At 48.3% G+C, this 14,659-nt stretch overlaps 1 protein-coding gene across 2 annotated transcripts in view; it reads right to left on the bottom strand.

Moving 5' to 3' along the window:
* The window catches only part of PAPSS1 (3'-phosphoadenosine 5'-phosphosulfate synthase 1), a 366,081-nt gene that overhangs the window by 153,628 nt on the left and 197,794 nt on the right, over nt 1–14,659 (bottom strand). For both annotated transcript variants that reach the window (XR_010176283.1, XM_063919199.1), the window contains exon 7: nt 4,308–4,419. Coding sequence is in view for 1 of the 2 variants with exons in the window: in XM_063919199.1 (XP_063775269.1) it covers nt 4,308–4,419 (112 nt within the window). In the remaining variant the exon portion in view is untranslated. The remainder of the gene's footprint in view (nt 1–4,307; nt 4,420–14,659) is intronic.

Raw genomic sequence — 14,659 nt, 5'->3', positions numbered from 1 at the left:
ATTTACGCCAAATGCGGTGATAATGTTTTGCGGTTACGTCCTTCCTGGCTTTGACCAGAGTAGGGATGACTTCTTCTGGAATGCCTTTTTCCCTCAGGATCCGGCGTTCAACCGCCATGCCGTCAAACGCAGCCGCGGTAAGTCCTGGAACAGACAAGGCCCCTGCAGTAGCAGGTCCTTTCTTAGAGGTAGAGGCCACGGTTCATTCGTGAGCATCTCTTGAAGTTCCGGGTACCAAGTCCGTCTTGGCCAATCCGGAACCACGAGTATAGTTCTTACTCCTCTCCTTCTTATGATTCTCAGTACTTTTGGTATGAGAGGCAGAGGAGGGAACACATACACTGACTGGTACACCCACGGCGTTACCAGAGCGTCCACTGCTATTGCCTGAGGGTCCCTTGACCTGGCGCAATATCTGTCCAGTTTTTTGTTTAGACGTGACGCCATCATGTCCACCTTTGGTTTTTCCCAACGGTTTACAATCAGGTGGAAGACTTCTGGGTGAAGTCCCCACTCTCCCGGGTGAAGGTCGTGTCTGCTGAGGAAGTCTGCTTCCCAGTTGTCCACTCCCGGAATGAATACTGCTGACAGTGCTATCACATGATTTTCCGCCCAGCGAAGAATCCTTGCAGCTTCTGCCATTGCCCTCCTGCTTCTCGTGCCGCCCTGTCTGTTTACGTGGGCGACTGCCGTGATGTTGTCCGATTGGATCAACACCGGCTGACCCTGAAGCAGAGGTTTTGCTTGACTTAGGGCATTGTAAATGGCCCTTAGTTCCAGAATGTTTATATGAAGAGACGTTTCCAAGCTTGACCACAGGCCCTGGAAATTCCTTCCCTGTGTGACTGCTCCCCAGCCTCTCAGGCTGGCATCCGTGGTTACCAGGATCCAATCCTGAATGCCAAATCTGCGGCCCTCTAGTAGATGAGCACTCTGCAGCCACCACAGGAGAGACACCCTTGTCCTTGGCGACAGGGTTATCCGCTGATGCATCTGCAGATGCGATCCGGACCATTTGTCCAGTAGATCCCACTGAAATGTTCTTGCATGGAATCTTCCGAATGGAATCGCTTCGTAAGAAGCCACCATTTTCCCCAGGACCCTCGTGCACTGATGCACTGAGACCTGTCCTGGTTTTAGGAGGTTCCTGACTAGCTCGGATAACTCCCTGGCCTTCTCCTCCGGGAGAAACACCTTCTTCTGGACTGTGTCCAGAATCATTCCTAGGAACAGTAGACGTGTCGTTGGAATCAGCTGCGATTTTGGAATATTTAGAATCCACCCGTGCTGACGTAACACTACCTGAGATAGTGCTACTCCGACTTCTAACTGTTCCCTGGATCTTGCCCTTATCAGGAGATCGTCCAAGTAAGGGATAATTAAAATGCCTTTTCTTCGTAGAAGAATCATCATTTCGGCCATTACCTTGGTAAAGACCCGAGGTGCCGTGGACAATCCAAACGGCAGCGTCTGAAACTGATAATGACAGTTTTGTACTACAAACCTGAGGTACCCTTGGTGAGAAGGGTATATCGGGACGTGGAGATAAGCATCTTTGATGTCCAGAGACACCATATAGTCCCCTTCTTCCAGGTTTGCTATCACTGCTCTGAGTGACTCCATCTTGAATTTGAACCTTTTTATGTAAGTGTTCAAGGATTTCAGATTTAAAATTGGTCTCACCGAGCCGTCCGGCTTCGGTACCACAAACAGCGTGGAATAATACCCCTTTCCTTGTTGCAGGAGGGGTACCTTGATTATCACCTGCTGGGAATACAGCTTGTGAATGGCTTCCAAAACTGCCTCCCTGTCAGAGGGAGACTTTGGTAAAGCAGACTTCAGGAAACGACGAGGGGGAAACGCCTCGAATTCCAGTTTGTACCCCTGCGATACTACCTGTAGAATCCAGGGATCCACTTGCGAGTGAGCCCACTGCGCGTTGAAATTCTTGAGACGGGCCCCCACCATATCTGAGTCTGCTTGTAAAGCCCCAGCGTCATGCTGAAGACTTGGCAGAAGCAGGGGAGGGCTTCTGCTCCTGTGAAGCGGCTGCATGGTGCAGTCTTTTTCCTCTTCCTCTGCCCCGGGGCAGAAAAGAGTGGCCTTTTGCTCGCTTGTACTTATGGGAACGAAAGGACTGAGTTTGAAAAGACGGTGTCTTTTTCTGCTGATGTGGAGTGACCTGGGGTAAAAAGGTGGATTTTCCAGCCGTTGCCGTGGCCACCAGGTCCGATAGACCAGCCCCAAATAACTCCTCCCCTTTATACGGCAATACTTCCATGTGCCGTTTGGAATCCGCATCCCCTGACCACTGTCGCGTCCATAACGCTCTTCTGGCAGAGATGGACATAGCACTTACTCTTGATGCCAGGGTGCAAATATCCCTCTGTGCATCACGCATATATAGTAATGCATCCTTTAAATGTTCTATAGTTAACAAAATATTGTCCCTATCCAGGGTATCAATATTCTCGGTCAGGGACTCCGACCATGCGACTCCAGCACTGCACATCCAGGCTGAGGCGATTGCTGGTCGCAGTATAACACCAGTATGTGTGTATATACTTTTTAGGATATTTTCCAGCCTTCTATCAGCTGGTTCTTTTAGGGTAGCCGTATCAGGAGACGGTAACGCTACTTGTTTTGATAAACGTGTGAGCGCCTTATCTACCCTAGGGGGTGTTTCCCAACGCGCCCTAACCTCTGGCGGGAAAGGATATAATGCTAATAATTTTTTAGAAATTAGCTGTTTTTTATCGGGGGAAACCCACGCTTTTTCACACACCTCATTTATTTCCTCTGACTCAGGAAAAAATATTGGTAGTTTTTTCTCACCCCACATAATACCCTTCTTTGTGGTACTTGTAGTGTCAGAAAGGTTCAATGCCTCTTTCATTGCCGTGATCATGTAACGTGTGGCCCTACTGGACATTACGTTTGTCTCGTCACCGTCGACACTAGACTCAGTATCTGTGTCAGGGTCTGTGTCGACCCACTGAGGTAACGGGCGTTTTAGCGCCCCTGACGGTGTCTGAGACGCCTGGACAGGCACTAATTGATTTGCCGGCTGTCTCATGTCGTCAACAGTTTTTTGCAAATTGCTGACATTATCACTTAATTGTTTAAATACAATCATCCAGTCAGGTGTCGACTCCCTAGGGGGTGACATCACCAACACAGGCAACTGCTCCGCCTCCACATAATTTTCCTCTTCATACATGTCGACACACGCGTACCGACACACAGCACACACACCGGGAATGCTCTGATAGAGGACAGGACCCCACTTAGCCCTTTGGAGAGACAGAGGGAGAGTCTGCCAGCACACACCCAGCGCTATATATATATATATACAGGGATAACCTTATATAAGTGTTATTCCCTTATAGCTGCTGTTATTATCGTTATTTGCTGCCAAAAATGCCCCCCCTTCTCTTTTTTACCCTGATTCTGAAGCAGGACTGCAGGGGAGAGTCAGGGAGCCGTCCTTCCAGCGGAGCTGTGAGGGAAAATGGCGCTTGTGTGCTGAGGAGATAGGCTCCGCCCCTTCACGACGTCCTTATCTCCCGCTTTTTTGTGTAAAATGGCAGGGGATTAAAACACATCCATATAGCCCAGGAGCTATATGTGATGTATTCTGTTTTGCCACCTAAGGTATTCTGTTATATTGCGTCTCAGGGCGCTCCCCCCCCAGCGCCCTGCACCTCAGTGACCGGAGTGTGAAGTGTGCTGAGAGCAATGGCGCACAGCTGCGGTGCTGTGCGCTACCTTAGTCTGAAGACAGGATGTCTTCTGCCGCCGATTTCACCGGACCTCTTCGTCTCTTCTGGCTCTGTAAGGGGGACGGCGGCGCGGCTCCGGTGACCCATCCAGGCTGAACATGTGATCGTCCCTCTGGAGCTAGTGTCCAGTAGCCTAAGAAACCCGATCCACTCTGCACTCAGGTGAGTCCGTTTCTTCTCCCCTTAGTCCCACGATGCAGTGAGCCTGTTGCCAGCAGGACTCACTGAAAAAAAAAAAAAAAAAAAAAAAAAAAACCTAACTAAACTTTTATTCTAAGCAGCTCAGGAGAGCCACCTAGATTGCACCCTTCTCGGCCGGGCACAAAAATCTAACTGAGGCTTGGAGGAGGGTCATAGGGGGAGGAGCCAGTGCACACCACCTGATCCTTAAGCTTTTATTTTGTGCCCTGTCTCCTGCGGAGCCGCTATTCCCCATGGTCCTTACGGAGTCCCAGCATCCACTAGGACGTCAGAGAAAAAGGATTATTAATAGGAGTAACAATAGGGTTGTCAGCTCGTACTTACCATCCAGCAAACAGTCAAAATGAAGGCACTGCAAGTACTCCCTCTCTCTCATAAAGCCATTGAGTGGTGTTGCCCAACCTTCTGCCAAGACTTGAACCCACTGCATATCAACCTGCACAAACAATAAAATAAATAGAAATTAACAAGCAAAAAGAGAGAAGGAATACAGGAAGAACATCCAGTGGTACATTCATAAGCTTTTATATAGTATTTATTTTCCACATCATCTAGCTGTAAGCTAGAAAACAGAGACAAACAAGGCTGCACAGAATGTGGGACAGACACATACTGTATTTTGCACTCGTGACTAGTTTAATGTTTTGCTATCTTGATATGATGGAGGATCTACAAAGGCACACAAATAATACAATTAAGGATCTGGCGTAAGTCAGACACAAGAGACCTCTGAAAAGAAAACAATAGTAAATCATAAATAAGCTGTTAGATATTGCTGTAAAATAACCTGCCTAGTTTGTGCTGAGCCCTGGCTTTATTACATTTCTCCATTTATCTGTGCATCGATGCAGACTTGGGTTGTTTGACTCTAATACTTGGAGCAGGATGTAGTACTCTGGCATTCAAGTCTTTCTATTTTATTTTAAATGACGACTCAATGGGGGTGAATAAAAAACAGACAGGAATAATTTTTAGGTGTGTTTCAATGTGTTTTAAATCTGCTCAGGAAGTGCAGAAATTTTGCAATCTGTGATCATTAAATAGGACGATGCATCATCATAGCCAAAAACATGGACATCTGCAAATAAAAATCCATTTACACAGAAGCATACACAGACAACCATTCTGAAAAAAAGCAAGAAAATGAATTATTTAACCTCTACCCAAATGAAAAAGGTTCTAGGCATATGATTTGAAGCTTAGGACCCTTTTACCTATTACTCTGCTTGTAAACGCACAGTCTTGCTTTTTTTTCATCTGCAAAGCAATGCAGAAAATAATAATGCGGATTATGATAGTCTACAACCTTCAAAAAATAAATCAAAGAACAAGGGTGAAAGACTGCCTAGACAATAACAATGCCTTTTTGACACATTGGGGTCGAATCAATTAGCTGCGAAGATGGAGACTTGCCGTTGCAACATCACATTATCCTGTCCCCCTTACACCAGACTCAAGACTTTTGTATGCAGTCCTATGGGGTGGTGAGCAAAAATCATCAAGTCTGGGGCTACAAAATCACAAGTGTGGCACAAAGCCACGGGGTGAGTCTAATTTAATCAAGCCCATTGACTAAATAGGATTTTAATTACCTACCGGTAAATACTTTTCTCGTAGTCCGTAGAGGATACTGTGGTCCATTTAGTACCATGGAGTATAGACGGGTCCACTAGGAGCCATGGGCACTTTAAGAATTTGATAGTGTGGGCTGGCTCTCCTCCCTCTATGCCCCTCCTACCAGACTCAGTCTAGGAAACTGTGCCTGAGGAGACGGACATACTGTACTTTGAGAGAAGGATAGATAAGGATAGTGGTGAGATTCCGAACCAGCACACACAACAAGAGGAAAGCCAAGCTAACCAAACTTGAAAACAGGAACAGCAACGGTTGAACCAACATTACTTAACCAAGTAACACTGCAGGAAGAACGGAGCACTGGGCGGGCGCCCAGTATTCTCTACGGCCTACGAGAAAAGGATTTACCGGTAGGTAATAAAAATCCTATTTTCTCTTACGTCCTAGAGGATACTGGGGTCCATTTAGTACCATGGGGATGTACCAAAGCTCCCAAACCGGGTGGGAGAGTGCTGAAAATCCTGCAGAACTGCTTGACCAAACTGAAGGTCCTCAGAGGCCAAAGTATCAAACTTGTAGAACTTAGCAAACATGTTAAAACATGACCAAGTAGCAGCTCGGCAGAGCTGTAAAGCAGAGGCACCCCGGGCAGCCGCCCAGGAAGAACCCACCGACCTAGTAGAGTGGGCCTGTACAGATTTTGGACATGGCAAACCTGCCGTGGAATAAGCATGCTGGATAGTAAGCCTGATCCAGCGTGCAATAGACTGCTTTGAAGCAGTCTTTTTGGGATCATAAAGAACAAACAGCGAGTCCGTTATTCTGTGACTAGCTATTCTCTTCACATACACCTTCAAAGCCCTCACAACATCCAAAGACTTTGAAGTACCAGAAGTGTCGGTGACAACCGGAACCACAATAGGTTGGTTGATGTGAAAAGCTGACACCACTTTAGGAAGAAATTGCTGACGAGTTCTGAGTTCAGCTCTGTCCTCATGGAAAATTAAATAGGGACTATTATGAGACAAAGCCCCCAATTCCGACACACGTCGTGCTGAAGCCAAGACCAACAGTGTGACTGTCTTCCACGTAAGATATTTTACGTGCACCTCCTGTAACGGTTCAAACCAGTCCGATTGGAGGAACTGCAGCACCACGTTGAGATTCCAAGGTGCCGTGGGAGGCACAAAGGGAAGTTGGATGTGCAGAACACCGGCCCATGTACACACCTGCCTGCAGAAAAAGCAGGAAACGTCCCAGATGAAAGACCACCGCAGAATAATTTCTGCTCTCACACCAAGAAGCTTATTTCTTCCAAATACGATGGTAATGCTTAGATGTTACCCCCTTCCCGACTTGGATTATAGTCGGATTGAGCTTCTTGTTAAACCGAGAGGCCATCATGTCAATCTGTGGATATTCCCATCGACTTGTCAAACACCTAAACTCCTCCTGGTGAAGGCCCCACTCCCCCGGGTGGAGGTCGTGTCTGCTGAGGAAGTCTGCTGCGCAGTTGTCTATACCAGGAATGAAGACCGCTGACAACGCCACAGCGTTTCTTTCTGCCCAGAGGAGAATTCTTGACACCTCTGACCTTGCTGCTCTGCTCTTCGTTCCGCCCCGTCGGTTTATGTACGTCACTGCCGTCACATTGTCTGACTGGAACTGAATGGCCTGATATTGAAGATGTGAGGCCTGCAGAAGGGCGTTGTATATGGCCCCGAGTTCCAGAATGTTGATTGGAAGGATGACTTTCTGACTTGAACATCTTCCCCAAAACTGTGCCCCAACATCTGAGAGTTGCGTCAGTGGTTAACAGAATCCAGTTCTGAATTCCGTACCTCTGACCCTCAACGAGGTGAGAAGTCTGTAGCCACAACAGAAGGGGGATCCTGGCTTTTGACGACAGACTGATCCCCTGGTGCATGTGAAGATGCGATCCGGACCAAAACAGATCTAGCTGGAAGGGTCTTGCGTGAAACCTTCTGTATTGAAGAGCCTCATAAGAGGCTACCATGTTCCCCAGAAGGCGAATGCATAGATGCACCGACACCCGGGTTGGCTTTAGGACGTCCCGAACCATCGACTGTATCACCAATGCCTTTGCCAACGGAAGGAACACTTTCTGCGACTCCGTGTCCAGTATCATTCCCAGGAATGGGAGCCCCCTTGTTGGCTCTAGGTGAGATTTTGGAAGGTTCAGAATCCACCCGTGATCCGGGAGGAATGTGGCTGAGAGATCAATGCTGTCCAGCAACCTCTCCCTGGACGGCACCTTTATCAGAAGATCGTCCAGGTACGGAATTATGTTCACTCCCTGCTTGTGGAGTATAAACATAATCTCTGCCATCACCTTGGTGAACACCCTCGGTGCCGTGGAGAGACCAACGGGCAGGACCTGGAACTGGTAGTGACAGTAGATAGGCCTGATGAGGTGGCCAGATCGGAATGTGAAGGTACACATCCTTGATATCCAGAGACACTAGGAATTCCCCCTCCTCCAGACCTGAGATTACCGCTCTCAGAGACTCTATTTTGAATTTTAACACTCGTAAGTACGGGTTCAAAGACTTGAGTCTCAGAATCGGTCTTACCGAACCATCTGGTTTCGGCACTACAAACAAGTTGGATTAGTACCCCTTGTTGAGCAGATGAGGTGGAACTGGAACAATGACCAAAGGGGGTCACTCCGAGTGTTCGCTCGTTGCCGATTTTCGCAACGGTGCGATTAAGGCAAAAATGCGCATGCGGTTAGTATTTTAACACAAAAATTAGTAGATTTACTCACGCCCGAACGAAGATTTTTCATCGTTGAAGTGATCGTAGTGTGATTGACAGGAAGTGGGTGTTTCTGGGCGGAAACTGGCCGTTTTCTGAGAGTGTGCGGAAAAACGCAGGCGTGCCAGGGAAAAACGCGGGAGTGTCTGGAGAAACGGGGGAGTGGCTGGCCGAACGCTGGGCGTGTGTGTGACGTCAAATCAGGAACGAAACTGACTGAACTGATCGCTATTTGAGAGTAAGTCTCGAGCTACTCAGAAACTGCTAAGAAATTTATTTTCGTAATTCTGCTAATCTTTCGTTCGCAATTCTGCTAAGCTAAGATACACTCCCAGAGGGCGGCGGCTTAGCGTGTGCAATGCTGCTAAAAGCAGCTAGCGAGCGAACAACTCGGAATCAACCTCAAAGTCTGTACCAGTTTTTAGATGGCATACTGTAAAGGTATACTTTCCTTTTGTGAAACTGGCAATCCCGATTTGAAGAATCTGTGAGGTGGGAGCTTTTGGAACTCCAGTCTGTAGCCCTGGGAAATAAGATCTATGACCCAGCGATCCTGTCAAGAACTTGACAGGATCGGACTGAAGAATTGTAGTCGGGCAACCACCTGACAGCCTTCCAGGCATTGCGGTCCACCGACATGCTGAAGTCTTTGAGGAATCAGAGCCTGGGCTCTGGTCATGAGAACCTGCAGTTGCTGGCTTGCGTGGTTTACCTCCTGCGCTGCTGGGGGATGTAAAAGCACCTCTGGATGTGCCCTTGAACTTGGCCGTCTGAAAGGACTGTAACTTAGAAGCTGAATGTCTTCTTCGATGGGGGGCTGCGGAAGGAAGATAGGTAGACTTACCCGCAGTAGCTGTGGAGATCCATTTGTCTAGTTCATCTCCAAACAAGGCCTCTCCTGTGAATGGTAGGCCTTCCACACCTTTCCTGGAGTCCGCGGTCCACTGGCGTAGCTACAAGCCCCTGCATGCCGACCCTGCCATAGCAGTGGTGCGTGCGTTAAGCAAGCCTCTCTCTTTTATGGTTTCCCCCATAAAGTTCGCAGAGTCCTGTATATGCTGCAGGAGTAAAACAAAATCCCCCCTAGACAAGGAAACTAACCCTTCAATTAAGTTACCTGACCTTTTTGCAATGGCTTTTGTGATCCACGCACATGCAATAGTGGGTCTCTGGGCCACCCCAGCAGCTGTGTACAATGATTTGAGTGTAGTCTCAATTTTACGATCAGCCGTGTCTTTAAGGGAGGCTGCACCAGGAACAGGCAATACAATTTGTCGTGACAGCCTAGAGACTGATGAGTCCACTATCGGTGGATTTTCCCATTTTTTCCTATCCTCCAGAGGGAAAGGAAAAAAGAGGAGAGCAACCTTTTCGGGATCTGAAATTTCTTATCAGGATTAACCCATGGTTCTTCAAACAAGGTATTCAATTCCTTTGACACAGGAAAGGTGACCGAGTACCTCTTTTTTACAATAAAATAAGATTCCTCACACTCCTCTGACACCTTATCAGGAATATGCAGAACATCCCTGATAGCTTCTATAAGAGCATCTATTCCCTGTGGCAGAGCCGCATCCCCCCACCCCCCTCCAAGTCTACCTCACCCTCCTCCAACTCTGACCCTTCAGCGTCAGAGTCAGACCGCAGGATATGGGCCAGAGATCGCTTTTGCGGACAAATGGGAGGGGACTGAGACGCTGTTTTGGGGACTGAGTCTCTGCTCATAAACTCATCCACAGTTTGTTTTAAGTATTGCGTCTCTTTCTCATTGCGGGACAATTTTGTAGAAAAAGTAGAGATCATTCCTTTCAGAGAATTAACCGACTCTGGTTCAGCCCTGCTATTCTGTGAACCATGAGTACCCAGTAGTGAGCCCCCTGGTGAAGAGAAACACTCCGCTGTACAAGAAACACACTCTTTGCCTGACATAATGTAAATGTGACAGCACACACAGGAAAAGGTTAAGCACAATTAACCCACAAAGAGCCCTTCAAGGAGAGACAGAGTTGTTTGGAGCCAGCCCCCACCGTGCCCTTACCACTAATGCCAAGCTTAGCCAGGTCGCAGACTAAGGGGGATATCCAATTAGCCCCGGTAATTTACCAGGGCTAATTGTCCCGCTGGGGCTAATTAGCTCCAATAAGCCGGCACGTGCCGCAGCTTATCGGGGACTTTGTTTCACCTGCCTCTGGCAGGCGAAGCAGAATCCCCGGAAACAGCCGCTGTTTCACACGAAAAACACACAGGTTTCACTGAACCTGTGTGTTTTCGGGAGAAAGATTTTTTTGGTTTTTTGGTTTTTTTTTTACAGGCGATCCATCTGAACAGCCTGCATTAAAAATAAATAAAAAAAACGGTGAAACATCGGAAAAAAGTCAGAAAAACGTCTGAAAACGGCCGTTTTTCAGACCTGATGTTTTAACAGGGATAATTGGATATCCCCCTAAGTACCCTGATAGCGGATTTAGTACACTAGTAAATCGCTTTCCACCTGCTATGACCCCCTGGTAACGCTGAGGAAATCTGGAGTCACACTGGAGGAGCTGCGCATCCCTGTCAGTCAGTGTCTGTGTCCACTGCAGAGGGTAAATGGCGCTGGCAAGCTGCTGGATCCTCTCATAGTGAAGACCCGCCCCTTGAATGGCGCGCGGTCTTCCTGCTTTTTTCATACTGGCTGAGGAATTTGGTGCTTAAAATGGACAGAAACCGTTTTAAGGCTGCGTTGCCAGTCTGGGTACTGTGTACAGTGTACTGAGACGCAGTTGTGTACTGTGTCTGGAGACGCATTCCGCCCCGTTTAGAAGCCGTGCATCTCCGTACCCTTGAGCCGCCATAATGACCGGCGCCCCACTAACCAGGACGCCGGCTCAGTACTCACCTCTCTTCATTCTTCTGGCTCTGCTAGGGGTGACGGCGTGCTGTGGGAATGTATGCTTGCCGTAGTGGGGCTTGCGAATAGTTCCCTCAGGGGATCAGTGTCCTGTCAGCGGGGAACGGGAACATTAACCCTTCAAGAGGTTGGGCAGTTCCCCCCCCACCTCACAAGTCCCACGAAGCAGGCAGGCTGGTGCCAACCAGCCATGCCTGAAAATAACAAACATAAAATAAATGCAGAAAACTCTTCAGGAGCTTCCTTCAGCGTGACCGGCTCCTCCTGGCACATTTTCTAAACTGAGTCTGGTAGAAGGGGCATAGAGGGAGGAGCCAGCCCACACTATCAAATTCTTAAAGTGCCCATGGCTCCTAGTGGACCAGTCTATACCCCATGGTACTAAATGGGCTCCACTATCCTCTAGGAGGTAAGAGAAAATACAAATAACCCTTGTTATTGACGGGTTGTGGCTTTGTGTAAAAGGGTCCTTGAAAAATAACCCGGGTCGAGTTACCCGGGAATCCGACGCAGGTAGCTACCAGGGTCGAACCCTGGAAGGAACGGGAAGCAAAACAGGTGACCTGTGGAGAGTCATATCACCGACGCTTGTAAAGTATTATTAGATCTATATACTAAGAGATAAAGTGGATAGAGATAAAATTCAAATCAGCTCCTAACGGTCATGTTACAGGCTGTGTTTGAAAAAATAAGAATTTACTTACCGATAATTCTATTTCTCGTAGTCCGTAGTGGATGCTGGGACTCCGTCAGGACCATGGGGAATAGCGGCTCCGCAGGAGACTGGGCACAAAAGTAAAAGCTTTAGGACTACCTGGTGTGCACTGGCTCCTCCCCCTATGACCCTCCTCCAAGCCTCAGTTAGGATACTGTGCCCGGACAAGCGTACACAATAAGGAAGGATTTTGAATCCCGGGTAAGACTCATACCAGCCACACCAATCACACCATATAACTTGAGATCTAAACCCAGTTAACAGTATGATAACATGAGGAGCCTCCAGAACAGATGGCTCACTACAACAAAACCCGAATTTTTGGCAACAATAACTATATACAAGTATTGCAGACAATCCGCACTAGGGATGGGCGCCCAGCATCCACTACGGACTACGAGAAATAGAATTATCGGTAAGTAAATTCTTATTTTCTCTGACGTCCTTGTGGATGCTGGGACTCCGTCAGGACCATGGGGATTATACCAAAGCTCCCAAACGGGCGGGAGAGTGCGGATGACTCTGCAGCACCGAATGAGAGAACTCCAGGTCCTCCTTAGCCAGGGTATCAAATTTGTAGAATTTTACAAACGTGTTTTCCCCTGACCACGTAGCTGCTCGGCAAAGTTGTAAAGCCGAGACCCCTCGGGCAGCCGCCCAAGATGAGCCCACCTTCCTTGTGGAATGGGCATTGACAGATTTTGGCTGTGGCAGGCCTGCCACAGAATGTGCAAGCTGAATTGTACTACAAATCCAACGAGCAATAGTCTGCTTAGAAGCAGGAGCACCCAGCTTGTTGGGTGCATACAATATAAACAGCGAGTCAGATTTCCTGACTCCAGCCGTCCTGGAAACATATATTTTCAGGGCCCTGACTACATCCAGTAACTTGGAATCCTCCAAGTCCCCAGTAGCCGCAGGCACCACAATAGGTTGGTTTAGGTGAAACGCTGAAACCACCTTAGGGAGAAATTGAGGGCGAGTCCTCAATTCCGCCCTATCCGAATGAAATATTAGGTAAGGGCTTTTATAGGATAAAGCCGCCAATTCTGATACGCGCCTGGCTGAAGCCAGGGCCAACAGCATTACCACTTTCCATGTGAGATATTTTAAATCCACTGTGGCAAGTGGTTCGAACCAATGTGATTTTAGGAATCCCAAAACCACATTGAGATCCCAGGGTGCCACTGGAGGCACAAAGGGAGGCTGTATATGCAGTATCCCCTTTACAAAAGTCTGGACTTCAGGAACTGAAGCCAATTCTTTCTGGAAGAAAATCGACAGGGCCGAAATTTGAACCTTAATGGATCCTAATTTTAGGCCCATGGACAGTCCAGTTTGCAGGAAATGCAGGAAACGACCTAGTTGAAATTCCTCTGTCGGGGCCTTCCTGGCCTCGCACCACGCAACATATTTCCTCCAAATACGGTGATAATGTTGTGCAGTTACATCCTTCCTGGCTTTGATCAAGGTAGGGATGACTTCATCTGGAATGCCTTTTTCCTTCAGGATGCGGCGTTCAACCGCCATGCCGTCAAACGCAGCAGCGGTAAGTATTGGAACAGACAGGGTCCTTGCTGAAGCAGGTCCCTTCTTAGAGGTAGATGCCACGGATCCTCCGTGAGCATCTCTTGAAGTTCCGGGTACCAAGTCCTTCTTGGCCAATCCGGAGCCACGAGTATAGTTCTTACTCCTCTCCGTCTTATAATCCTCAGTACCTTTGGTATGAGAGGCAGAGGAGGGAACACATACACTGACTGGTACACCCACAGTGTTACCAGAGCGTCCACCGCTATTGCCTGAGGGTCCCTTGACCTGGCGCAATACCTGTCTAGTTTTTTGTTGAGGCGGGACGCCATCATGTCCACCTTTGGTTTTTCCCAACGGTTTACAATCACTTGGAAGACTTCTGGATGAAGTCCCCACTCTCCCGGGTGGAGATCGTGTCTGCTGAGAAAATCTGCTTCCCAGTTGTCCACTCCGGGAATGAACACTGCTGACAGTGCTATCACATGATTTTCCGCCCAGCGAAGAATCCTTGCAGCTTCTGCCATCGCTCTCCTGCTTCTTGTGCCGCCCTGTCTGTTTACGTGGGCGACTGCCGTGATGTTGTCCGACTGGATCAACACCGGCTGACCCTGAAGCAGAGGCCTTGCTTGACTTAGGGTATTGTAAATGGCCCTTAGTTCCAGGATATTTATGTGAAATGACGTTTCCATGCTTGACCACAAGCCCTGGAAATTTCTTCCCTGTGTGACTGCTCCCCAGCCTCTCAGGCTGGCATCCGTGGTCACCAGGACCCAGTCCTGAATGCCGAATCTGCGGCCCTCTAGAAGATGAGCACTCTGCAACCACCACAGGAGAAACACCCTTGTCCTCGGAGACAGGGTTATCCGCTGATGCATCTGAAGATGCGATCCGGACCATTTGTCCAGCAGATCCCACTGAAAAGTTCTTGCGTGGAATCTGCCGAATGGAATCGCTTCGTAAGAAGCCACCATTTTTCCCAGGACCCTTGTGCATTGATGCACTGACACTTGGCCTGGTTTTAGGAGGTTCCTGACTAGGTCGGATAACTCCCTGGCTTTCTCCTCCGGGAGAAACACCTTTTTCTGGACTGTGTCCAGAATCATCCCTAGGAACAGCAGACGTGTCGTTGGAATCAGCTGCGATTTTGGAATATTTAGAATCCACCCGTGCTGTCGTAGCACTACTTGA

The sequence above is a fragment of the Pseudophryne corroboree genome, chromosome 1, assembly GCF_028390025.1.
Source record: "Pseudophryne corroboree isolate aPseCor3 chromosome 1, aPseCor3.hap2, whole genome shotgun sequence".
In the NCBI taxonomy this organism is placed as follows: domain Eukaryota; kingdom Metazoa; phylum Chordata; class Amphibia; order Anura; family Myobatrachidae; genus Pseudophryne; species Pseudophryne corroboree.
This window is presented reverse-complemented; position numbering and strand designations above follow the sequence as displayed.